Here is a 26,406-nt window from a genome sequence, read left to right as displayed (position 1 = left end):
AAATAGTCTTCAGTGTGCGTGCGTGTGTCTCCGGCAGCAGTTTGTCTCCTGATTTTCATCCAGTGAGCCTAAAAGCAATACAACAGCTCCATCATGTGTCGGAGTTGTGCAATTGCAGGCTACATGAATGGAGACTTAAGTTCCGTCAACCCATTAACCCTCCTGTTGTCTTCATTTACTGGCACCAAAAAATATTGTTTCCCTGTCTGAAAAAGTCCCAAAATTCAGCAAAATATCCCCAAATTTCTGAAAATTTGCAAAACTTTCAAGAAGAAAATTCCAATAATTCCTTAAAAGTTTCCCTTAAAGGTTTTATTTTAAAAATCCCCCAATTTGGCAAGACAATTCTTGTAAATATTTTCAAAAAATAAGTACAAATCTTCCAAAAAAACCTAAAAATATCTAAAGTGATTACATATATATCAGTAAAACTTCTGATATTTTCTTCAAGAACATTCAACCAAAGTCCAGCAAAATTCGCTGGATTTTGGTTGATTTTTTTTAATGAATGTTCTTAAGATACATTTTTTTTCCACAAAAAAAAAAATGTTCAAAGATTTCCCCAAAATGTTGAAAATGTGGACATCAGAAGTTTCACTGTGGACCCCCTCCACCACCACCACCACCTTTTCAAACTTTAAAATGGATCAAATTTTGGCCCGCAAGACAACACGAGGGTTAATAAGACACAAAAATTGCCTCTTAGTATTACTAGTGTATTCCGCATCATTACAGGTACAGACAAGTGACAAATTGAAGGACAAATTTGCTGTAAGTGTTCACCTTTATCCTGTGAGGAAACACCATAGTCCTGATGGAAGTGGTCTCTCCCCGGATAGCAATGCCTTCATCTATACACTGTGAAAACAAAACAATAATCCATAAAAACGCACAGAATCCTGTAGCAGGGAAGGTATCAAACCAATTAAAAGCAATACACCAGCAAATATCTGTCAGATAATGGCCCTTTAAGATGATCTGAAAACAAACAAACAAAAAGTGTAATCCACCACCATCGTGACAACATGAAGGCATACCTTTAGGGAGAATGGTGTTCATCCCTGCAGTGAAGTTCCAGAGATTTGGGGAATCAAAGTCAAGCTGCAATAAAAGTGTTGTGGCTCAACACCTGTAAAAAGTCACTTTAATTTGCCACTCATAGCACATGTTATCCTTCAATGTAAATATGTTAACTTACAGGTTATAATCAAATGCAAACCCTAGGCCTACCATGACGTTTACAACCAATAATAACACTGATTATTTCTTCACAAACACCACACAAGCATTAATAATCAAGGCCAGAGTGTCCAGAGTGGATGGTTCATTTTATTTGACATTCAACTTTTGTAAAATAACCAAGGCAATGCCAGGCATAAAGTCCAAAACCAACTGTGGAGCATTTTCTTAACAGAACACGACTGGCATCCGGAGCCAGGTTTTACAGAACAGGTCCGAAATTTGTGTGTGGAGAAACTAAACAGACAAAAGAACAAAACTGTCATAAAATCTGCAGGGAGTCTCAGTGAGAGCAGCCCCGTACGTGAGCCGTCTTTCTGAGGTAAATCTCAGCACACCAGTCAATCGGAGGCGACGGCACTGGACGGCGGTGTTAAACATGAATTCAGCAGATACACAAAATCTGATAGCAGAGCCCAACCATGCCAGCTGCTGATTCTATTTCATATTTACTTTCACCTTCAACATTAGGAGTTTTTTTTTTTTTTTTTTACAAAGAACTGTGAAAAATGCAACTGAATTCTGATGCAGGTCTGACTTCAAAGATTTTTGCTGTAACATGGGCCAAAGTTATTATTTCTTCTGGTTAAACAATCACTTTTAATGGAGCCATTTCTAAAATTAAAATATACTTCCATGAGTTTTATTAACAAGTAAATCAGATGCAAAAAATAAAGCAACAAACCTTTTTAACTGATATGTACATTGTAAGGATTGATTGATGGAAAGTGTTTTGCTTTACAATCTCGGCAACACACAGGTTCTGAGAATTAGAAAGAATGCCTCTCAATGAGAAGCAGCAGTGATACTTCATATATTTCTTGGCATATTTTAGCTCACTGATGCTTTTTACATGAAGTCAGTCCTGCAGCTGGAATCTCAGATGGAATGAAATGCAAATAATTCATTTATACTTTTGAAATGTGCGATGTCTTCAATCATTCTACAGTTATCAGATGAACAGGTTATTCAGTCAAAGATTAAATATTGAGCTTAGTTAAAACATCTGATGTTAAACTGTCCCAGACAGTATGACAAAATGTCGCTTGGAGAGACTGCAACTTCTCCAACATGGAGCAAAAACTGAGCAAATACGTGTGGAATCAACAGCTGGCCGGCTTCCCTGCTAGTTCTTTATATTACTGCAATGCAAACTCGCACACAGCCGCCAATGACAGCCATCGCCTTGTGGAGCATGTTGCATTTTATCGCGCAGGTGATCCTTCTGCAAATGCGCCACAACAAAAACCAAATGTGTGTGAAGCCGTCCAAATGTTCGGAACCATTTCAGGTTTGAAATCAAAGCCTATGGAATGGAGTTGGTGATAAAATGAGAAGTCGTACACAGAAAGTCCTTATGTTCACCTTTCAGAGGAATATGTGCAAAATACATCAAACTCTACATTTCATCTCTTAAAAAAATAAACACAAAAAAGTTAAAGAGCGTTGGCCCGGTTTGATCCTACACTGATCATGTATTCATTCTCAGCCCTGCGGCCAACGCTTTCCAATGTCAACAATAAAGTCATTCATGGTAATAAGACCTTTAGTAATAGTGGTAGTAAATAATACTGTTGAGGGTTAACTAGGACATCTCCAGTCTTATCTGCGCCATGCTGATCCCACTCCTAACAGTAGAGGGCACTGGAGTGATCACACCAGCTTGAAGATGCATCATGCAGACTGGAGAAGCAGTAACGCTGGCTGGTCTCACAGATCAGACAGCTCGGTCTCCCAAAAGCTTCATAGCCACAGGTTTGTCTTTGTTCACAGGCATGTAGAGAAACAAAGAACAGTCCAACCGCTAGGAAGCTTTGGAGAAATCAAGCCCTGATCTTATTTATATATATATATATATATATATCAACACTCCTCTGGTTTAATATAGATGTCGTACAGAGCAACATTTATATACAACACACACAAACAGATTGGGCTGTTTCCTCGTACACAGACATCAGAGGGTATTTGGTTGCTGACAGCCACAGAACAGCTTTGGAGCATTGCTAGTATAAATGACATTAGTGCAAATACAACCCAAAAAGAAAGAAGAATGGTAGAAAAAACATTGATAGCAAGGTTAGAGCACACTGGGGACAAACAAATTCTGTGGTAAGAGTGGCAGCGTGCAAGCTCTACATATAAGCGTGCATCAGGACTCGGCATTCTCAAGTTTTAGTCTTTCAACTCAACACACTTTTCTTCCCCGTCTGCTAAGCACAGGAGCCGACTGAGCGCGTGTGTGTTAGCATGTGGAAATGGCTCAATTTGCTGGTAGTAACGTTTACGGAGTGAAGAGGAAGAGCAGCAGAAAGCAGAAAAAAATAACGATGTTTTTAAAAACACAGGGTTCTTAGAAGTGATTGGATGGAGTGATGTGATTGGCTCCTGCCATGATAGAGTTCCAACGATCAACGACACCGGTTTAGGATAAGCTCAGCCAAGGAGGGCGAGGGTGAAGTGGTAACATGAATGAAATAAAGCCAACGACAGCAAAGTTTGGGCTCCTTGCCAGCTCTGTGGACTAGTTTATACTCCACAATCTCTCAATGCTGAAGGTTCAAATATAAACTGTGGCCTCTGTTGCATTTACTTCCGTCCTCTCTCTCTCTCTCTCCCCCCTCTTTTTCTCAGTCCATCTGCACTGTGTGGTGTCCGATAAAGCGGAAATGTAAAAATTAGCTCAAAAATAACATTTCTTTTACATTAATACAAAAGTTTGGCGATGAGGAATAGAACTGTTTTTGCTGGGACCAGCCAAACAAGTTTGATTCAGATACTGAAGCAGTATAATCTTGAAAGCTTGACACATGAAATTAATGAGTTATCCCATGTGAACCCATTGATTTGTTCACACTGGAACACTTAACTGGACCATTGCATGTATCCTCTGCTTAGCACCAGGCTTCAGGTCATGTGATGGCCTCAAGAAACAACATTCAGTCTCTGTTACTGCTTCGTATCCTCTGATACACAGAACTACTGTTGTCCAGCAGTGAAAAACAATAATCATTTTAAACTGAAGAATTTGTAGACTTCATGAAATGTTAAGACTTTGTCATGATTTAAAATTCAACCATCAGTCATCAATAGTCTTTTAAAAGGGTTCGAACCTCTGCTCCGTTCCTCAATAAATCATGGCACATACATGACTACAGAGAAACCCACGTGCTACAACATGTACAGGAATGAAAGTAAAGCTGCACATACAAAGGCAGGATGGGAGCAACCACCACATCAAATGTAAGCAGTGAAATGAGAAGGACAAAAGTGTGATTTTGGAAATGACACTATAGGTCTAATGTCAACATAAAAAGGACAAAAACGAGAAAATTAAAATATGTGATGATCATCATCTTTCAGGATTTCACATTATGTGGAGATATTTTACAACTCCCAATTACTTCTGAGATGAAATTACTGCATCCCCGTTTGTGTGTCAAGTTTGAATTCATGCCAAAAAGAGAAAAAATAAAAGTTGTGCCTGTGATGAAATCACTGCTGGCTTGTCATGGGACTCATTTAGATTAACTGTTGCCAGACAACTGCCTCAAAAGTAGCAACATTTTATGAAGTTGTAACCATTGTCATGTTTTGTAATACTGAGTGATGAATATCTGGTTGGAGATTGTTCAGGGTTTCTTTCTTTTAAAAATGGATACGAAAGAGTTGGATTTCTAACATGATGGGAGTGCTAAAGGCCGGACAAGGAAAATATAAGCAGATGGAGTACTTAGATTGTGTGTGTACATGTGCATGCATGTATGCTGTGTGTGACACGATGTGGCTCAGAGGCTGCATGAACGAGGAGAATGTTCGTCAGAAAGAGACGTGGGCTGGTCAGACTGTGATGATGGACCAGTAGACGACTCCTGGCTGTCTTGTGGGGAGGCTGAGTTTAGCTTAGGAGTGGGCTCAGGTTCAGCAGGGGTTATCTCTGCTTGGGCCAGTACCTCTGAAGATGAGTAATGTGAGATGGAAGGGATGAGGGTGTCAGAGAGAGATGGAGCCATGTTTAATGCATCAGAGGTAGAGGAGGAAGACAAAGGGGAATGATCTGGGGTCAGCTGGGTCTGCAGAGAATCAGTCACAAGAGGGGAAGAAGAACAAGAGGAAGATGACAATGGAGGCCTGACAAGGTGCAGGGGAGCAGAGGAGGAAGATGTTTCTCCAGCTGACATGGCAGGTCTGTTATCTCCTTCTTGCTGCACTGATTCCTCCTCTTTATCATCATCTGGTGGAGTGTCATCGTCCTGCTTCTTGTTGGCTGGGGCATCTTCTTGTCCAGCGGGGCTCTGATTGGCCACAGGAGTGTCTTGATTGGGGACACTGGTGGTTGGTGATTGGCTCTTTAATTGTGAGTGACAGAGAGGACATGTCTCCTGGACATACAGCCATTTCTTCAGACAGCCAGCGTGGAAGAAATGACTGCATGGAGTGATCACAGCACTGTTCATGTCCTGGAAGGAATCACATTTCACATTAGCCTAACTTTAATTTAAAGCCCAAATTCAATTTTTGGTCATGTATCCTCATTAGATATACACAAAACAGCTCATACCTGGTAGCAGATAGCACAGATGTCATTGTACTGCTCCAGCTGTGTGCTGCTCGCTGCAGGGAGGCTTTTGATCTTGTTTACAGCATCCCTCCGGAGGAGGAAGCTCTGCCAGCCCAGCTGGGCTCTGAGCCAGACGTTATAGTACGAGTGGACGAGGATAATGGTGCTGCCCATCACACTCCACTCCCCAAATACAGTCTCTGACACGCCGTAGCACACCACACACACTGCAACCTGGTCAGGTAGGAAACCAGTGAAAGTGAGAGACATTAATGCCATGTTATATGACTCTACCTTTGTCACATGCAGCCTTCTCACATGTACTCCCATGAGATACTGTATACAGTGTTTGTGTGTGTGACATGTACCAGAAACTCCAGCAATCTGTAGGTCCCATTCACACAGTAGATGACTTCATCCATGTTCTCTACTGGAGCTTTACGGAACTCCTCCACCATGAAGAGAACATAGATCAGCAGAGTACCAAGAACCTGTAGGTGATGGAACAGACTTCTTTGTCGTAATTCACGTACATAATGAATTCCATAATACAAGTACTAATTTAGGCTGTATAGTTTGTGTAGCACATAGTACAGATTATAAACAACACAACTGTCTTGTGGCTCTGTAGACTGGCACAAATTAGTAAAATTACATCCATTGTGATTTAAACTCCTATAACATTTTATTATCATAAAGTCCAAGAGGCAGATGATCAATTTTTAGAGGCACCATGGTATACCTGCAGTGATGTGAGAATTGAAGAGGAGATGATGATGAGAAGCCAGAAGTCCATGTGGAAGAACTGACAGATCATATAGGCCATGTAGGCTGGAAAGATCAGCAGGAAGAGACACAGAGACACAGCTCGGAAGTGCTTCCACAAACTCCTATTGGACAGGGAGCAGAAAGGTTCATCTGTGTCAGTGCTTTCCTGCTTACACACATTCAGTCACGTAACAAATAGGTCAACTAATATGTAACGCCAAAATACTAAAACACAGAGAGTCAGCATTTATCATTCTTCTCAGCAGAAATCCATTTTTGATAGGCATGAGGCACTCCAACCAAACACTCAGGTGGAAAAAATGCAGAGAATATCCTTTTAAAGAATAAAACAAAGTTAATCTTACTTATCTCTGGATGCTCCCAAGGCCAGGACTATGGGGTCAGCGATTTCCAGCATGGACTGCAGGATAGAAGCAACAACAATGAAGAGGATGATGGAGAGGAGGAAGGCTCGGTGGATGACTTGCAGCTCGATGAGGCCAGTTTGGACAGCAAGAATCAGCAACGTGATGCCTTCTGTCATTCCTCTGCACAGACAGGAAACAAAAAAAACTAACGTAAATAAAAGTAGAAGGACTCATCAATAGAGACCTTCAACAAACGCGTGCAAACACACTTTGACTGACCTGTGCATGGTGTTGTCATTCATAAAGGCTCTGTAGCCTTGCAGGTAAAACTTGCACAATGTGAGAACTCCCAGAGCGATGAAGGAGACGGTGAAGACCAGACCCAGCAGAGAGTACGGGGTACTACAACATTCTGCAATACTGAGGGCATTGACAGAGGAGAGAGCAGGAAGAGGAGAGTAAAGATTTGTTACAAGAAAGCCCAAATAAACACAACTAACTCAGCCAATGCAAAAGTTTAAATTAAACTCTTAACATTATTTTAGAGCAAAAGGCAACATCTGCTGTAATTTATGACTGTTCACAAGTACAAATTATCAGTCATTTCGGACTATCCTGCTTTTACGCTACTTTACTGAGCAGCAAAGAAGGGAGTTGCTTTGGGTTGTGTGGAGTTCTTGTGAAACGGTAAGATAGAACAGTGTGTGTGTGTTGCCATTCTCCAGAATCAGAATGGAAAACATGTCTACCAACAAAACATATGACTTCATTGCTCAACATAAATTCCATAAATGACAATACAGCCCTCTTTACACTAAATAGATCATATCGGGACAACAAAAATATTCCAGGATAGGTCTAACAACATGACAGACGATGCATCAATTAATGTTTGCTATTGGAGCCTCATCATTCCACCCAAGATAAAGATTACATTTAATCTCAGCTGAACTTTTCTCTGCTGACACATCATAAAACAATCTTTTTGAAAGTCTCTCAAAAAACTAAAAACCTGGTTTTTCTTACATTTTGCACTGCATACTCATTTATTTTATCTTTTGAATGCCACATAAAACTCATCAAGAGAATGTCAGGAGTGTGCAAAGCAGTAATCAAAGCAAAGAGTGGCTATTTTGAAGAATCGAAAATATAAAACATGGTTTGACTTCTTTTTTGTTTACTACATAATTCCATTTGTTCATTCACAGTTTTGATGCCTTCAGTGAGAATCTATCATGTAAATAGTCATGAAAATAAAAAGGTGTGTCCAACCTTTTGACTGGCAGTGTACATCATACACAAAACACACTCTAAAGGGTCTATGATGTACATTTTAAGGTGTCCTTTACCATCTGAACCATGATGCTATGCTATAGTCTCACCTGGTAAGAAAGAGGAAAAGGAGCCTCTCCCTTGAGGCAGGCTGGTCTCTTGTGCTGAAGTAGGAGTAGATCTGCAGAGCGAACAGCAACAGCCAGAAACACATGAAGAGAACTGGAAGGACCAGCTGGTTCCACAGAGACATACCCAAAGCAAGCAGCCCGTACACTTCTACCACCTAGGGGACATAAATGGAGAGAGAAATACAGAGAGCGCAAAGGAGATGGAGGTAATTAGGACAAAGACAAAACGGAAGACATATTGCATATAGGGAAATCTCTCACAACTGATACAAGTGAACTGTTATAATAAAAAGTGAAAAGCTTACAATATTAAGCCATATTAACAGTTCCTTACCTGAGCCAGCTCTCTGTAGGCGGTTTTGGCCAGGTTATATGGTACCAGTAAGTTAGAAGCCAGAAAATAAATGACCTCCAGGCCTGTGAAGATCATGGAGAACCGATTTATGAAGACAATAGTCTCCAGCGGGACAAGACAGAGTCTGGCCACCAGAGGGAGGAGGTGAGCAGAGAAAAGCCAAATCCTCTTGGTTTGCATCACACAGGAGCATAGCGTACACACCACCAGCTGACCTGGAAGAGATGCATACACACACACACACACACACACACATAAACATGGATATTTACACACATGAATGCATCCATTGCTACAATATGATTTCAGAACAGTTTCTGTCGTTTGCTATTTTTGTGCAATTCAGAATTCAAAAAAATCAGAATATTTTCATCCATCCTAGAGTGGTGATGACATAACAACAACAAAAGAGCAACAAACACTCAAAAGGAAGAAGAAAAGGAAGAAGCAGCTCTGATCTCCCTCGACAACAGTATATTTTTTTCACTGTAACCATGTTATTTTTGCATTCTCAGGCTTTCACTGTGCAGTAAAATCAGCACTCAATGTGGTCTATTTATAGCAAAGGAGACTCCGTCCGTACTCTCTAGTAAGATAAAACCAGGTCCTATAAGCACTATGAGTTGGCAGCAATTTCCGTTTCAAAATGGACCAACTTTTAAAATAATAGAGTGTAGTAGTTATTTTTTGGGATGCTTTATATTATAGTCAACCCACTTCTAAAGATATTGTATCAGGAACTGAAAGATGCTGGTCTTTATCAGCTGTCTCCTAACATAAAAATTGAGGCACATAAAATCCTCTGAGCTCAAGTCTGGGTCTGTGCACCAACATTCAAACCTCATCATGTACACTCTGCACACGTATCTTTATGCATTAATGTGTAATATTATACCTATGAGAGCAGTGGTGAATCTGTTCATGGAGAGCGGTTCCAGGTAGACAGGTCCTTCATAGCCAGACTCCAGCTCACTGCGAACATAATCCCTGACAAAGAGAGGTCGAAATGCTCAACATACACGGCACATCTATATTGAGCTGGTACATACCATTGAGTACAGTATAGCTGAACTCCAACACGTGTAGCTCTGCACATCAACTAACATAAGAGAAATTGACACTAGCCAGTTATATATTTTGTGGCTACATGTAGTACATTACGCTGACTGTTCACTGAATGCTACGATGTGCTTGCAAAATTAATAATGACACAGTGGCATACATGAATATTTTGTTCCTGACAAAATTCAATCACACAAACCTGAAAATGTCACTTTTCCAACTGAAGTCTACATGACAGTCAAAAACAATTTGAGCCCCAGGCGCCATAAAAAACTTTTTCTGTCATTTCAGGCATTCAAAACAGTAACAGAACTATAGCACAGCTGCATCTTATGTCTACAGATGGACTGAAGTGGATTTGTAAGTTTACCTTGACACTTGGTGACCAGCGAACAGCAGCAGGGCCGTAAGAACGTACAGGTAGAGTTTAACCAGGTGCTGACGAGGCAGAGTCAAGAGCACCAAGCTCAGGATGTAACCTGAGGCACACACAATAAAAAATACAGCATGAACAAAAAAAGAAAGTACATGCAGTTTAAAAGCATCTGTACATCTTCCTATTAGCAGACCACACTGTGTTTTCAATTACTAAAGTGATATACTGAATGTGTATTGTGACAGATGTTCCTTATGTAATTGTAGGGCGCTATTTTTGACAAACCAATCAAACAGTCACTTCTGTAAACAGCCTACTACCTAACTCCGTGTTCCAAAACATTTCAATGGATAGCAACAGATACTTTGGTTTTACTGCCTTACTCTCTCTTTATTCTTTCTGTCCACCCATAGTGCTCATCAGCACATACCAAGCCTGTTGGCTCATTAACCAACTGCAGCCAAGTTTGAGAGCACACACAGCCATAAAAAACACAGACAAAGAAAACTCACTGCTCTGCTTATTGGTTTTCTTTCAGCTTAAACCACAATTTAACCATTAGGCTTTGCTGTGTCAACCTCACACCACTGTTACTGTCTTTCAGTGCTTCTTTGTTACTGGCAATGAATCTGAATGTCTGTTTGTGCTTCACAGACCTTGCTTCGTACCTTCACAATTAGCTCTGTGGCTATTTCACTCATTTTTCAAGAGTATTCATGCGTTTAGAGGTTGCTAACGATATTAAAAGCAGGTTGTTGTCCTAACAACACCTGTCAAAATGGTGCATCATTACCTTGGTAATATGGGTTACAGTAGCTGAGAAAACCTCACAACAGACATGTAATAAATATTCACTACTCAATATTTACGGAGAAATGCCTTGACAGAACCAGTAACCACTCAGTCGCAGTTTAGACAAGCAGAGTATATTTTTAAAGACACACTGGACTGCTCTGGGTAATACTGTCCATTTAATCATTTCACTACCTTCACCACTGCTACTACCAGCTTGTCTGTCTTGAGTATGAGTGTGACATGTGAATAAGTTACGGATTTTTGGGAAATTTTATGGATGAGTCCACTCTCCGTCACAAAGGAGCATGCCTGTGGCAAACAAACATGGGATTTCCGCTATTAAAAGACATGGATTTTAGCTCAACTGTACTGTACTAAGACATACAGATTAGATTACGGTCATTATTTGGGAAACAAATTCCACTTACAATCTGTGGACACTAGCCCCTGTTTCAGAGCCACTGCCTAAATTTCCAGCTTACAATTCCAAACGGTTATCCCTCAGTTTTGGGCTGATGTACTGAGCCAAAACTACAAGTTTAGATATGTATTAAGTCACTGAGGGACATGTAGATTGTTAGGGAAACTTCACAGACCCCCACCGATACCATGGTATCCTTGTGTAGTTCACGAGCACATAAAAGATAAAAACAGATTTAAGTCTAAGGGAAACTGAGAAACCAATTCAGAGTGAATAGAGGCTTGAAGGCCTTTTTAATTTGTGATTTTTCTGTTCCAACCAAGTCCTTTACTTGTGTTTGACAGGACCACCTACACACCTGACAGTGGTATTCACACCAACGGTGACTCACAGCTGTTTCACACTGCTTGAATGCCACAGGTGGGACAAGAACTGCACAGCTGGATGAGTAAAACTGGATTCAGGCATCATTCATCCATTCCATTATTTTGCCACCTGGTAAATCAGGAGGTTTTGGTCACAATGCTCCTGTTGCCATGCCAAATAATCCCTTTTTGCTTTTGTGAAAACTCTACAAGCCGAGCCTCATGGCTTATCACAGCCACATGTGTGCATATTGAAACTTGTAAAGCTGACACAGCTGAATGTAAGAAGCGAAATTCTGCAAATGTAAATAAAAAACATAAAATCATAACCGGTATGAATATATGCCTTGCAAATGAGCTCCAAAGCAAATCATGTTAATTTCACACATGACTGACAAGTTACTGTTCTTTATCTACGTTATGTTATCAAATGCGTGTAAGCGAGTATGTTTGATAAAACAGCACTGACCGACATAGTGCAGGTAGAGTGCCAGGTACTTGTACTGAAACAGGGGGTTGTTGGAGAGGCTGGAACGCTGGATCTTCTGGAAGAAGGAGCTGACGTCCCAGCGGTACAGGACATCCAGCAGCATAATGCTGGGAACACGCAAACCCACATTGAGCACAGCCTCTACACGGTCCTTCACTGCCATGGCTTCAGCTTAATCTCTGATCAGCAGGCAGAACTGACCACTACGACAGGATGTTAACAGTGGGTGCTCTACAGGGAAAAAGAGCAAATTCAAACAGACAAAATGAAGATGGGAATTTAATATGATTCATTTACAGGGGGTGAGAAATGACGAAGAAAGATGAAAGCCATCAAGCAGAAAAATAAAGGGGGATTAATGAAGGTCACAGAAAGACAGAAAGACACAGAGGAAAAACAAATTGACGGCAAACAACAAGATTTCATTCACCAGCTACAGCCACAAGCAAATGTAAAACTCCACTATTGTTATACTATAAATGCAAATTATTTTATCCATAGCAGTAAAGTTTTAATGGGCTGGCAGTACAGATAAACTCCTCAGCAAAAGAAAATGTGTTCCAACATTTGGCACATGAGCCATGTTAAATTCCAACACTCATAACAATTATTACACATAACATTTAATGAACACTATTTAGAACTGATGCAAACCAAATGTCTATTATTCACATGCAATATCGCTGACTACTGGCAGCCAGTTAAAACATTCAGTGAGGTCATGGATATATTAGTTTCACGTACACTAAAGGTTTTAACTATTAGCACACCATTCACATTATCAAAACAACAGCCAAAAATGATAAAACACTCTAATGAAACACTGTGAAATATGTCCTTATAAAGAATGAACAGAAGTCCATAAAACTACTGTGAGCAAACTACTTTAATAAGAAACAGAAGCACTGACATACTGTTAATGGCATTCACAAATATGGCTCAAGTGATGGTAATGGTGACAACTACACCCAGAATTGAATGTGTATCTAACTTCACATGACTGAGCAACACTCAGCATTTTCTCACACGTTTCACTTCAACCAGTCTACTTGTGTTCATTATAGATTTTCATTGTTCAACATTGTTTATTTTGAACATAGGAATACAAGTTGGTGCCAAAACCCAAACTACAACTCTTAGTATGCTGCATTTGGCAACAAATTTAGTAGTGCGTTACTGCCTCCAGTGATTTTTGTAGCCGTCAACAACACCAAACAACTTCCTGATACAACGCATTTTGTTTCTGGACTGTCTCCCACTCTCATAGGAATGAACAGAACATAATCTGGGGGGAAAAAACCTTAAGGATCCACAGGAATATTGGTCAGTAGTAGTGAAGAAGTGCTTCCCCCCTAACTATAATTTACATAGTCAAATCTATCCCTCCATAACCAATCTAGACAAGTACATGCAAATCATAATTCTGTTTGCTTCCACGCAGTAACCACCAGCACAGAACTTATTGGGAGCACTGCAAAAGCAACTGTGAAAATACACTACATGGTAACACTTTCAGGTGTTTTTGTGCAGGTGCGATTCAAAGGTCAGGTTTGACAAATGAGGTGTTCTTGCAAAATCTGCTGATATTCACATCCTCAGTTTTCCTTACACTGTCCTGTTACACTGGCATAGTGGTTACACTTCTTCATGCCAAATGAATTTAGACATTTATTTACACCTTAGCAGCACTGTCTTGGGGTAGGCAATTTGGTGAATATAAACATTTGTAAAACATTTTTCAGAACTCAATCAGAAAGAAACAGAGTTTATTTTCAATACATTATACATATCGAAGAAAAAAAAGCAATGCTAAAAATCCAACACTACCATAAACTGCTCTGTTTATTGACTGGCAACTTTTCCCAGTCACAACAGCAGAATACAATCAAAGACATTAAACAGATAAGGCCTGTGAAAAAAGAAAAGCCAATAGACACTTCTTTTATAGCAGTCAGAGAATTAGATGCAAATCACCATGAAAGCACATATCGAAAACCCAAAGTCCAGCTGCATGGCCAAACCTTAAATGTGCTCCATCTGTGGCTCATAAAAACCCTATCTTATCCCGTCATAATGGAGTGTATGACAAGTATCATGCCAAAAAGAAAGCTCTTTAGCACATGTGTTTTTCAGCTGCACCATCAACATGTGACACAACAGAAATTTTGTGATGCAGCGTCTGTCGCCTCTGTGCCTTAATAAGTGGTTAAATTTCAAGTGGGGAAGATAAATTCAAACTAAATTTGTTTTTCTCCAAGTCTTTATTAAAAATATGCTGCTGAAAATCATTGATACTGACTGAAACAAAACATTTTATAATGGGAACTTTTTAGATAAAAGGGAATACATATTGAAACAGTATCTCAACTTCTCAGGTGATTGTGGTTTCTACAATCTCACAGTCGTATCACCTAATCAACACTGACTATGCATCATTACAAATATTTTGAGCTCTTCATAATTATTACATACAGAAAGCAATATGCATGACATTATTCAATCACGTCAAACTCTATTGTACCTGTATATGAAAGCACATTACTTCTCATATTTAGAAGTGCTGGTGTAATTAGCAACAGCAAAATAACTACACAATAGTTTACACATTGCATTGGTTACTCGTTTACTAAAGATCGCAATTCTGTTTTTTAGTGAATGTTAAAATTCCCATAAATCAAATCACCAATTTAATGTACTGCACCAAGATAACTCCCAAACAAAACTGCTTGATTTTAAATTTATTTCAAGCTAAAACGCCACATACAACCATTATGTGTCATAATCTAATTAATAATCAAATCGATGACAGCTCTCTCATCTTGATCCTCAGTTACTTAAAGGCTATGGGATACGATAGACTTTATAAGATAAGATAGACTTTATTAATCTCACAAAGGAGAAATTTAACATTACAGGGCTCTTAGAAACAAAAAACAGAGGAGTGCAAAAGTCACGAAAGTGCAAGAACAAGATAATAAATATTGCACATAACAACTACACAGTAGTGTTATACAGGGAGTATTCTGAATTTGTCATGTTAAGTGATTCTGCTGCAGTTTTCATTACAAACTCATTTTTTCTTCATGTTAAAAGACTTTAAGACCTTCAGCAGATTAGTCATTGTAAACTAGGCTTTCACCTAAACATACTGCAGCTTGAGTGAATTCAAAGCACCATCAAGGGGAATTCCAGAGAGCAGCAGCCCTTAATGCTAGCAGAAATGTAACTCTGACTCCACACAAAAGAGCTCCTGCAGTCTTTTCTGAAATTGTTAGTTTACAACCCTGCAATTCAGTTTCTGCAAACGATCCTTTCACATGAGAGTTCTATTTGAAGCATTAACTGCTCAACACAACAAGCGTTAATTCACAGCCGTCTAAAGTTTGATCGTTTTGCCACAAGGGTCTGATGCGCCACTTAAAAGGCATGTTTCCACTTTTTCCATAAGGCTCGACACTTCTTCAAAGTTGCTAGTGGCAGAGTTTCCATCCGTTCACATCCCTGCAGCCCGGGATAGGATCCTGATAACTTACATAACTGTGGATTCACCACGACTATCACTGGCCAGACAGAGATCACTTCGCAGAATCCGAACTTATATAACGCGGCCGAGTACCACTGTATTTTTAACCGTGGTAATCCATTCACAGCTACGGGGAATGGTGCGACAGTCTAAATGGGTATATCTGTACCATTACTCGCTTAACTCAAACACGGGCACCGCAAACGTTATGGATGAGTGAGTGCTGCATCGACTGTGGTACGCCATGAACTCTAGTAACCCCTCTGTCTCGACGGGAAAAAAATCTCCGAGCTACGTCGCAAAAGACTGCAACACTTTCCTAACTAGACCGGCCCAAATGTGGCAGTATTATATACGATAGATAAAGCACATAAACGCCTTCTGTTTCCATGTACGTGACTGTGAAGTTGGGAATATTAAAGAGAGACAAATAGCTAGCTATGATAGTGTACGTGCTGTGGGGTGATGATGAGCTTCATCGAGCAGGCAGCAGGCACAGCGCCAACAATCCAAGCTAACGTTGTCAGCTAGCATCGCTGTCAGTTAGCGAACTAACTACTAACAACAACCAAGCCCACTTATACACAAATAAAACACACCTGAAGCATTATCTTGCACCCAAGTGAGCCACTAGTGTTCGCAAATCGTCGCCTGAAAGCTTACAACCTACAACATTTGAAGCTTAGCATGAAATAGCCAGTTAAGTCCAACTGTAGCGCAGCTAGCAAGCGGACTGTTGGGGAGCCTGAGCCAGCTACGGTGCCCAGCCAAGAATGAAAAGAAAAACAAGAGGACTTACGTTTGAAGGACGATGTTCGCACTATGTACAACGGTTTCGGGATGCTTTTCGGGTCGGATATCGACCATTTTAACTCGGCACCGCCCGAGTTAACGGTCCTCTCGATGGGAGCGCTTCACACAGAAAGGACGCGGCCCATCCGCTCATCTTACCTCGCAGCCATTACCCCTAGTACTGAGGAGGATATACTGAGCATGCGCAATACAGTCTACGTTCCCATTAAATCTTTGCAATACTGGAAACTGTAACTGGTATCCTGACTAGACGCTGATATTTGGGCTGAGATCTGAGGTTTTTGATGCTTGAACTGCTATTTTTCCTGATACGATGTTGCTGTGAATATTTGTTGATTATACTATAGAGTTTAGTTAACTCATTTGGAGGAGTGCTATTTCCAACATATCCACTAATGAGGGTCAAAATAAACAACAAATAACAAAGGACAAGAAAAAATATATAGCCAGACATGGACTGTTACTGATAGGATGTTCTCTTGTTACACTGAAGTAGTAACAAATCATGCCAGGCAATCTGCATATTTATATCGGTACCCACCTACATCCATATAGCAATAGTTAAACAACACACAACAATCACAGCTCACATTGTTGTATTTTACCAGAATAATACACTAAATATGGCTGCTCCTTTCCAAAGGTTCATGTTTAAAACAACTAAACAATGAAATGAATCTGTCATCCCTCTCTGAAAATAAATGTGGTGTCACTAGTTTTGCTTAGAAGAAAAAAAAGCTATAGGGGAACTAGAGTTGATTTAAGGTGAAAACGTGTGGAAACAATGAAACAGTTAATGGAAAACAAAGGAAATAAAAATGTACTGTACACTGCAAAAAGGAGAAAAAACTATAAAAACGGTAATATTCCATCAGCTCAGATTTTAAAAAAAAATCTACTGTAAAATAACAAAAAATAATAATTTTCCATGATGAAAATACAGCTTCTAGCCCTGATTTTGCTCAGTGTGTCTAACTGTATGTGTATTTATATTTTATTTGTTTTTATAAATGTTTTTTAAGGATATTTTCAAAAAACTAAATGAAAAACAAGCAATGGAAATCAATGAAAGTTTCTATAAATATGGTTACATAATGTTATAATGAAAATAATCAGGCTTAATACTTGGATTTAGGTAATACTGTCACTTCATGTAATAAAATGCATTTTGCAAATTGTAGAAAAATGTCAAAATATTTATCAAAAATTTAAAGGGAAATTTGAAATACAATTTACAGTTTATTTTAAATCAAATCAAATTTATTTTTGCATTTGATTTACATAGTTTAAAAAAGAATAAAATTGAAAATGAATGGATATACCACTGAAAAAAATGTTCACAAACACATATTTATGATTATAAGTACATAATAAAATGTTAATTTTGGAACATATCAAGTGGTACGATTTTTAAAATGTCGCTTTTGTCATTTAAAAAAAGATAAAACACATAATTTTACATGTGCATTCATAGTCTATTTTTTTGCAATTTAAAAAAAATATTTTCGTGTTTTGTAACAGTGTAGAGAACGGTGCATTTTTTTCTTTTTTTTCTATTTCCTTTTCCTTGATTTTTTGTTTTGAAGTGAAAACGTCTATCAAACAGTTTCCCGTAATCTTTCGCGGAGGAATGGTCTCTATGGCAACAAAGCTTTTTGTTTCTACGTCACTACCGTAAAGAATCAGTACGCCAGGAAGACCGGAGTGTGCGCCGCTCGATGAATGAAACTGAACGGCAAAACTTCATTAATTCATTCAACTTCTCGACGAAATTTGACAGTGTTTGCCCCACATTGCATGCTAGCTGCCTCTACCAGGTAAGAGTCCCCGAGCCGCGGCGTCCAGTAAGCTAATGTTTTGCTAGTCGGCTGGTTACCCGGCGTGTTTATATTGCTGCTAGTCACTGTTAGCAATCTTGTGCTAAAAGAAATATCAACACAGTCCAAGTGTCTGCTCTGATTAGGTGACATTTGGCCGTTGTGTCCTGAAATACCCAGCCACAACAGCACACGCATAACAATAACGATGTCATGGTTTGTTCTCTGTGTTTCATCGTTAGCTACTTTCTGTGTTTTGTCTCCAGCTACAGCCAGTTGCAGTGTGGCATCCTGACACCTCTCCTCTTACTTCGCCTATTCCCCTGTCTGTGCAAAGTGTGCATGTTTGTCACCGTTGCTGGAAATACTTGCTTAAAAGTGTGTGCACTTGTCTATGAGCGTGCATACCTAACTTGAGCTGCAGCAGTGTGTGTGTGCTTGTGTGTGTGAGTGACTAGCCTGTGTGAGCCATGTCGGTGTCAGTGATCATAAAATGGGGAGGTCAGGAGTACTCCATCAGTTCTCTGTCTGAGGAGGACACAGTCATGGACCTGAAACAGTCCATTAAGACCTTGACTGGGGTGCTGCCAGAGAGACAAAAACTACTGGGACTCAAGGTCAAAGGTGAGAGGGCGCCACTGATCTCTAGTGTATAATTCTTGGACAAACTAGTGCAAATATTCTCACATGATATCCAAACCAAGTCTACAAGACAGCAGGACTGTATTTCATCTTCTACCTTTCTATTACTGTTCACTATATTTAATAAACACTCTAGAATATAATAAACATCTACTCAAATGAATTCATCCCTACATTTCTCCAGGCTTTGGCAATGCTAATCCACATTCATATTCAGCTGATGTTTTATATGTTAAAACATGTCCATTTCTCAGTCTGTTACCTGCTTAAATGTCAGTTTTTTCATGTGTCTTCAAGCTATGCAGTCTATAAATTATTTCATTACTTTATTTTGTAAGATTGCACAAGTGTTTTAGCTAAATGGATCTCTTTCTGTTCCTTTTTTTCCATTCCTGCTTCCAGGTAAACCTGCTGAGGATGAGGTGAAGCTGGGTTCTTTGAAGCTGAAGCCTAACACCAAGATCATGATGATGGGCACCAGAGAAGAGAGCCTGGTAGGTGTGGAGGTGACAGAGAGATTAAAATGGTAGCTGGTTGGGACTATAACTGAGTGGATCAGTTAAATAGCTACAGTGCTTCTGTGCTTTCCACATTTTATTATGTTACAGCCTTATTCCAAACGGATTAAATTCATTTTCTTTAAACCAAAATTATACACACAATACATCATGATGACAAATTGAGAAATGTTTTTTTAGACAGTTTTGCAAATGTAATGAAAATATTACCCCAAATGTCACGTGTACATTAATATTCACACTCTTTTCTATGAAACTCAAAATTGAGCCCAGGTGCATCTCGTTTCCCCTGATCAACCTTGATTGGAGTCCACCTGTGGTAAATTCAATTGATTGGACATGATTTGGAAAGGCACACACCTGTCTATATAAGGTCCCATAGCTGACAGTGCATGTCAGAGCACAAACTGAGCCATAAAGTAAAAGGAATTGTCTGTAGACCTCCAAGACAGGATTGTATCGAAGCACAGATCTGGGAAAAGGTATGGAAACATTTCTGCAGCACTGAAGGCCCCAAAGAGCACAGTGGTCTCCATCATTTGTTAAATACAAGAAGTTTGGAACCACCAAAACTCTTCTGAAAGCTGGTCGCCCGGCCAAAATGAACTATCAGGGGAGAAAGGCCTTCATCAGGAAGGTGACCAAGAGCACGATGATCATTCTGACAGAGGTCCAGCATTCCTCTGTGAGATGGGAGAACCTTCAAGAATGACAACCACCTCTGCAGCACTCTACTAATCAGGCCTTTATTACAGAGTGGCCAGACGGAAACCACTCTTTAGTACAAAGCACAAGACAGAACACTTGGAGTTTGCCAATATGCACCTAAAGGACTCTTGGACCATGAGAAACAAATTTCTCTGGTCTGATTAAATCAAGATTGAACTCTTTGGCCTGAATGCCAAGCGTTGCATCTGAAGAAAACCAGGCACTGCTCATGATCTGGCCAATACCATCCCTACTGTGGAGCATGGCGGTGGCAGCATCATGCTGTGGGGATGTTTTTCGGCGGCAGGAACTACGCAACTAGTCAGGATTAAGGGAAAGATGAATTCAACAAAGTACAGAGAGATCCTTGATGAAAATCTGCTCCAGAGCACTCTGTACCTCAGACTGAGGAGAAGGTTCACCTTCCAACAGGACAATGACCCAAAGCACACTGCCAAGATGACAAAGGAGTGGCTTTGGGACCAGTCTCTGAATGTTCTTGAGTGGCCCAGCCAGAGCCTGGACTTGAACCTGAGTGAACATCTCTGGAAAGACCTGAAAATATCTGTGCTCCGATGCTCCCCATCCAACCTCATTGAGCCTGAGAGGATTTGCAAAGAAGAATGAGAGAAACTTCCCAAATCCAGGTGTGCCAAACTTGGAGCATCATGCCCAAAAGACTGGAGGCTGTAATTGCTGCCAAAGGTGCTTCAACAAAGTGTTGAGTAAAGGGTGTGCATACTGATGCACATGTGATATTTGAGTGTTTTATTTTTCACTTTGTCATTATGGGGTATTGTATGCAGAATTACAAAATAATAATTGTGGAATAAGGCAGTAACATGAAGCAGTATGAATCATTTCCAGATGCACTGTTTATGCCTGAGTGTCTGGCTACTTTTTTAAGGTTTACCAAACATGATAATTATTGAAAGAGCATCCTTTCTTCTTCTTTGAGACTTTTTCTCACCAACTAGCTTTAACGAACTGGTCAGTAAGTGGATGGATAGAGGATGTTACGGCTAGCTGTTGTCATTTTTGTGTGCTCACGTGTTGTCGATTGGCCATTTGCATGGTTTGTGCTCTGAAATCTGAAGGCTAAATGTTTGCATTTTTTTGTCTTGACTGATGCAGTTCGACTGTGCATGTGTTTTGTTTTGTGAAGGAAGAGGTTTTAGCCCCTCCACCGGAAAATGACGACGTTGTCAATGATTTTGACATCGAGGAGGAGGTCATTGAAGTGGAGAACAGGTGAGATCTTTTTATGTGTCTTTGGCTGTTTATAAGCCAGAAAGAGTTTCAGAAAAAGTGCAAGGAAATATATGTGTTTAAGAAGCAAATATTGTTCTGTGTTTTCAGAGAGGAGAACCTGGCTAAAATAGCCCGCAGAGTGAAAGACTATAAGGTGGAAGAATTGAACCCTCCTAGAGAAGGCAAAAGGCTCCTGGTACTGGATGTGGACTACACATTGTTTGGTGAGTTACTGTGAGACCATTCTTTATCCCTTTCAGATTCTGACTGGGGCACCTGTGACTGTATGGGTCCTCATATATTTGCTGTAGTTTCAATTTGATTGGACACAAGATCACATCATAGTTTTAAAACGCATCTAAAGAGTTTGCTCTCTTTACATGTGCACATGTACGTTTACAGATTGATATGAAATCTGTATTTTGCCTTTTGTGTAAATGCTCCCAAAAATCTTTGTTATGTTACCACCTCATCTAATAAACATAATAATAAAATTCAATTCCACTGTGTGTACTCTGTTTCTCAAAATTATGGATTTCTAGTTTGCGGAGCATTCTGTACTTCTCATCACCAGTTTTTACATTAGTATGTAAATGTGCTCATGTAAGGAGAGCAAACAGCTGTGATTCAGTCTTAAACTAACATGTAATGTTATGTACTCTAACAGTGCATGTTAGTTTAACACTAAGAATAATATAATTACCCATTATATGTGTGGATTTTCGACTTCATACTTTTTATACATTTATTGCAACTAAAATAGAAATCCATCACTGTTTTTGCTTGTTTAACCTTACACACTATATATTGTTCCTTTATATGTTTAGATCACAAATCATGTGCAGAAACGGGTCAGGAGCTGATGAGACCGTACCTTCACGAGTTTCTGACATCAGCTTATGAAGACTATGACATTGTCATTTGGTGTACGTATCTTCTCTTCTCCATCATTCGTTTGCTTCACATCACAAGTCAGACGACGAGCTTTTCATATTTGGTCCCAGATACAGTTTTGTACAGATGTGACTGTTTGGTTAATTATCTAAGGAGCATCTGGCTCGCTAGGAGGAACAAAGCAAAAGAGATTGGACTGAACTACTGCTCAAAGGTCTGGTAGCTGTGAGTCTAAAATTAGAGTTCCCATATTTTAAAATGGTGTCAAATGTAGAAAATTTAGTTTCTGTTTGGGGAGCTGGAGAGCTCTTTGCCCTGTAGCTCAGAGGTCACTTGTGCTGGGTTTCTGATGAAATGAAAAGCCTCTGATTCATAATGTGAAAGTGAAGGAAGGAATATCCAGGGCAAAGGAATTCTACAGAAATTGTACAGAACTTGGGTGTTTATTCTTTATTTTAGTTTCATGATTCTTAATATTTTTTATGCAATCTTAAGTTAACTTGTGTGTCTACATGTGTTTTCTCTCTTTAGCTGCTACAAGTATGAAGTGGATCGATGCCAAAATGAAAGCAAGTGTTCCACTTCTGTCTGTTTGCATCTGTAAAAGTCTCATTTTCATCTTGTTGCCCGAGAGCAGTTTCTGCTAGGATAATGTACTATTTTTGCCAAAAGGTGGCAGTGTTAATCAATATAATGTACAGCATTTGTGTTTGGATAAGATTAGAAGATAACACTGCTGTGTGTGTGTCTGTGTAGGAGCTGGGAGTGACAGACAACCCTAACTACAAGATTACGTTCATGTTGGACAGTGCTGCCATGATCACGGTACACACCCCTAAGAGAGGGGTTGTGGAGGTTTGTGCGCACACAACTGAAGATGTTGGCCAGTTACACATATTACTGATGGGAACATTTTCACAGCAGAAGAACATATTTTTAAGATAAGATAACTCTTTATTAGTCCCACAGTGGGGAAATGTGCAGTGTTACAGCAGCAAAGATAGTGCAAACATTTAAGGAATGAAGTATGAATTAGACCAAAATATAAATAACTACTAGTTCTTAAAAAATAACAATGTTGCACGTATCAGTGGTATTGCACAGATTTTTTGATAAATAGAAAACACTGATAGGATACCATTATTACACAGATTGTGTAATAGAAGTGGAAAGACTAAGGAAGTAGCATATTCTTGTATATGTTGTAAAATAGATATTTCGCAGGGTATTTAAAGTGCAAAATATTCATAATTGACATGGTGTTGTAACAAAAAGATGCATGACGGGTTTTTTCTGTGCGATGTACTTGAAGCAGTGCTGTTTGAGCACTCTAACAGCAGAAGAAAGGGAAGGACCCGCAGTATTTATGTTTAGAGTTAGGGTTTGTACTTTTTGTTTAGCTTTGGATTATGGGTCACGGCTTTATTTGGAGTAAATTTTTCCTTAACTGTGGCTTTAGACAAAATGCGATAGAGAATTACTCCGTGCCTGAGATAACTGGACTTGTAGCAGCAGTATGAAGCTGCTTGTGCATCATGCTAAATAACTCTGTCAATGCCTGGGGCTGTTTCCTGCCTTTGATGAGAACTGATATATGTATCGCATGCTTTTGCCAAAGCTCCAGCTGTGACTGCATGTGGCACGACGCTGCAGTGAAGCGTTCATGGTGACAGATTTAAGAAACACACACCCATGTCTACATACAGGAAAAACTTGTCCCTTCATGCACTTTTTGACTGAGGTTTATTGCTTTGTGAGAAGCACTGATTTAGTCTGACTGCACACACATTTCCAGGTGAAGCCTTTGGGTGTGATATGGGGGAAGTACGGAGAATTTTACAACAGGAAAAACACCATTATGTTTGACGACATCGGACGAAACTTCCTCATGAACCCGCAGAACGGATTAAAGGTATGCTGCTGCCGTCATCACCTTGCTTTGACTTATCTTCTCCAGTGTCGTCATTGTCCTCACATTTTGTTGTGTGAATGTGTGTTAGATCCGACCCTTCATGAAGGCCCATCTCAACAGGGAGAAGGACAGGGAGCTCTATAAACTGGCTCAATACCTCAGAGAAATTGCCAAGCTTGAAGACTTCAGTGGGCTCAACCACAAACATTGGGAGAGGTAGGCAAATATGCTTGACAGTGATGACGTCAATTTGCATAGTAGTCGTGACCTGTAGCAAACCAGGTCTGCCTTACACAACAAATTAAGGACAACATAACACATTGCAAGATAATGCCTAGTTGTTTTTACATACTCTGCACATCTCAAATCAGTCTAAATTCACAACAATACGTCTGCAGCATACACTCAACATGTGTGTGTTTGTAGGTACCTTTCTAAGAGGCAGCACCACTGAGGAGGAACTGCAGCATCGGCAAGGACTTGGGCTGGATTCAACCATCCCATCATCCAGTTCTCGCACACAGAACACACGCGCACACACTTGGCTGTTACAAGTCCTCCATCCCAAACCTTCCCTTAAATCCGACACTAACTCCGCAGCTGCCAACAGTCAGAGGCGCAGGACCGAGATGGGCTTCCCAGTTTATATATTTGCATGTTCTCTGCCCCTCCCTAGTCTGGAACATTTTTTTAAAATAAATATTTGCATTTGCTACAATAACACTGACAGCAAGTACCAGTCTGCAACACAGATTGTAAAATATACCAGGTCTGATTTGAGGAGTCCAACTCAACCACCAACTTATGGTGTTCAGTCAGGTGTTTAGCATACATGATGAATTCCACAGTTGCCTGGAAGTGTTTGAGATCTTTTGCACCACCATTTTCACACAGCAGTAAACTGAAAACAAGGCACACTCTGCTGTGCAAGCCTCTCTGCTACACCAAGCAAGTAAAAACAGATCCAAGATATCATTTCGCCATGCATGGTTACGGTCAATAAGTGGCGTTTTCCACCTCTGTAGGCAGCTGAAGTGTTACATATTGTGAATGCTGAAGAGACAGATTGACCACTGATCAGGCAAAAGGCATTTAACAGGAAAGAATGAGTAAACGCAAGTAATCTGAACGTGTTTCCAAGAAGTGAGGATACATTCATAATTTCAAAAATATGATTTTCACGGCATATCTGGAAAGTCAGTTTCATGTGAATTGTATTGAAGGATTAAAGTGCTGGAAGGGAAGAATCAAAATCAAAGCTAAATCTGCGTCCTTGAGCGTCGAACAGATGCCTGCAACCTTCACAGTTTGACATGCAATAATATGCAATAATCCTTGAAGCTGCTGCGAGATTAAAGGCTGTTGATCTTGAGAGTGGCTCAAGCTAAAATATTTTCTTCAAAGCAATTCTCTGTAGTGCATGTTGTGACTGGGGGCGGAGGGGATCCTTTGTTTTTACTTGTATGCAGAGATCACTGCACACAGGCTTGTGGGCTGGATGTTGTTACATTTACACACTGTGCACAGAAGTAGAGAAGTTTCCACAGGCCGATGGGTGTTTGTGTGTATTTGTGTTTTTCTGTGCATGTCATTGGTACATGCCGACTACATCGCTGACATTTTGAAAACGGATCAATTCTATTTTTTTATGCAGAAGTCATTATGTTCTGTAGTTTCTTTAGAATTTAATTTGAAGGCTTTTGTGAAACCCAAACGTTAATGAACAAAGTGAGGATGAAGGATGACGATGGGAACGCAAGAAACTGACCGTACAAAACGTGCATCGTGCGCTTTTTTTTCACATTTCAGTAACTTTTGAAATGCGTCAGCACTTATTGTCAACATTTATTTTAAGTTATGGATGAAGGAGGGGAATTTTAGGAGAAAGGGAAAGTTTGTCCCCCCTTATAAGCAAGTAGTACCTGAAGCTCTTGTGAACATCAGGGATGTGATTTTCCAGATTTTGCCAGATCTAAAGCTATTTTAGAAATTCAGTTCCTTTTTATTTCTAGAGAAGATTTCCTGAGATCTGCTTCTTCTGTTGCCCTTATCACATGCCTGACATCCTGGCTGTAAATATGACAATAAACCTTTTTTGTACCTATCTTATCTGGATTGTTCATTT

The 26,406-nt window shown here is 39.8% G+C and overlaps 2 protein-coding genes across 2 annotated transcripts; one reads left to right on the top strand and one right to left on the bottom strand.

The window, feature by feature from the left end:
• Positions 1 to 1,309: 1,309 nt before the first annotated feature.
• Positions 1,310 to 16,723, bottom strand: LOC110959231 (RING finger protein 145). Its single transcript, XM_022206018.2, has 12 exons — positions 16,526 to 16,723; positions 12,183 to 12,434; positions 10,127 to 10,235; positions 9,590 to 9,681; positions 8,674 to 8,909; positions 8,319 to 8,494; positions 7,216 to 7,356; positions 6,934 to 7,116; positions 6,543 to 6,690; positions 6,169 to 6,291; positions 5,801 to 6,034; positions 1,310 to 5,699 (listed from the first exon to the last, which is right to left on the bottom strand). The coding sequence occupies exons 2-12, from the start codon at positions 12,364 to 12,366 to the stop codon at positions 5,028 to 5,030; spliced, it is 2,298 nt and encodes a 765-aa protein (XP_022061710.1). The 5' UTR covers positions 12,367 to 12,434; positions 16,526 to 16,723; the 3' UTR covers positions 1,310 to 5,027.
• Positions 16,724 to 18,200: 1,477 nt separating this feature from the next.
• ublcp1 (ubiquitin-like domain containing CTD phosphatase 1) lies at positions 18,201 to 26,385 on the top strand. Its single transcript, XM_022206019.2, has 11 exons — positions 18,201 to 18,356; positions 18,623 to 18,980; positions 19,401 to 19,492; positions 21,390 to 21,475; positions 21,584 to 21,699; positions 22,303 to 22,401; positions 22,901 to 22,938; positions 23,126 to 23,224; positions 24,165 to 24,281; positions 24,370 to 24,497; positions 24,708 to 26,385. The coding sequence occupies exons 2-11, from the start codon at positions 18,827 to 18,829 to the stop codon at positions 24,733 to 24,735; spliced, it is 957 nt and encodes a 318-aa protein (XP_022061711.1). The 5' UTR covers positions 18,201 to 18,356; positions 18,623 to 18,826; the 3' UTR covers positions 24,736 to 26,385.
• The last annotated feature ends 21 nt before the right edge of the window (positions 26,386 to 26,406 follow it).

Source organism: Acanthochromis polyacanthus, chromosome 17 (genome assembly GCF_021347895.1).
Source record: "Acanthochromis polyacanthus isolate Apoly-LR-REF ecotype Palm Island chromosome 17, KAUST_Apoly_ChrSc, whole genome shotgun sequence".
Classification (NCBI taxonomy): Eukaryota; Metazoa; Chordata; class Actinopteri; family Pomacentridae; genus Acanthochromis; species Acanthochromis polyacanthus.
This window is presented reverse-complemented; position numbering and strand designations above follow the sequence as displayed.

Bases quoted from the DNA above. Each gene is read 5' to 3' on its own strand.
- ublcp1 (XM_022206019.2), top strand. From the start codon at position 18,827: ATGTCGGTGTCAGTGATCATAAAATGGGGAGGTCAGGAGTACTCCATC. The intron at 21,700-22,302 runs GTGAGTTACTGT...TTATATGTTTAG, and splicing joins TGTGGACTACACATTGTTTG to ATCACAAATCATGTGCAGAA. The intron at 24,498-24,707 runs GTAGGCAAATAT...GTGTGTTTGTAG, and splicing joins AACCACAAACATTGGGAGAG to GTACCTTTCTAAGAGGCAGC.
- LOC110959231 (XM_022206018.2), bottom strand. From the start codon at position 12,366: ATGGCAGTGAAGGACCGTGTAGAGGCTGTGCTCAATGTGGGTTTGCGT. The intron at 9,682-10,126 runs GTAAACTTACAA...TCTCTTTGTCAG, and splicing joins GCTGGTCACCAAGTGTCAAG to GGATTATGTTCGCAGTGAGC. The intron at 6,691-6,933 runs GTAAGATTAACT...CCTGTCCAATAG, and splicing joins TTGGGAGCATCCAGAGATAA to GAGTTTGTGGAAGCACTTCC.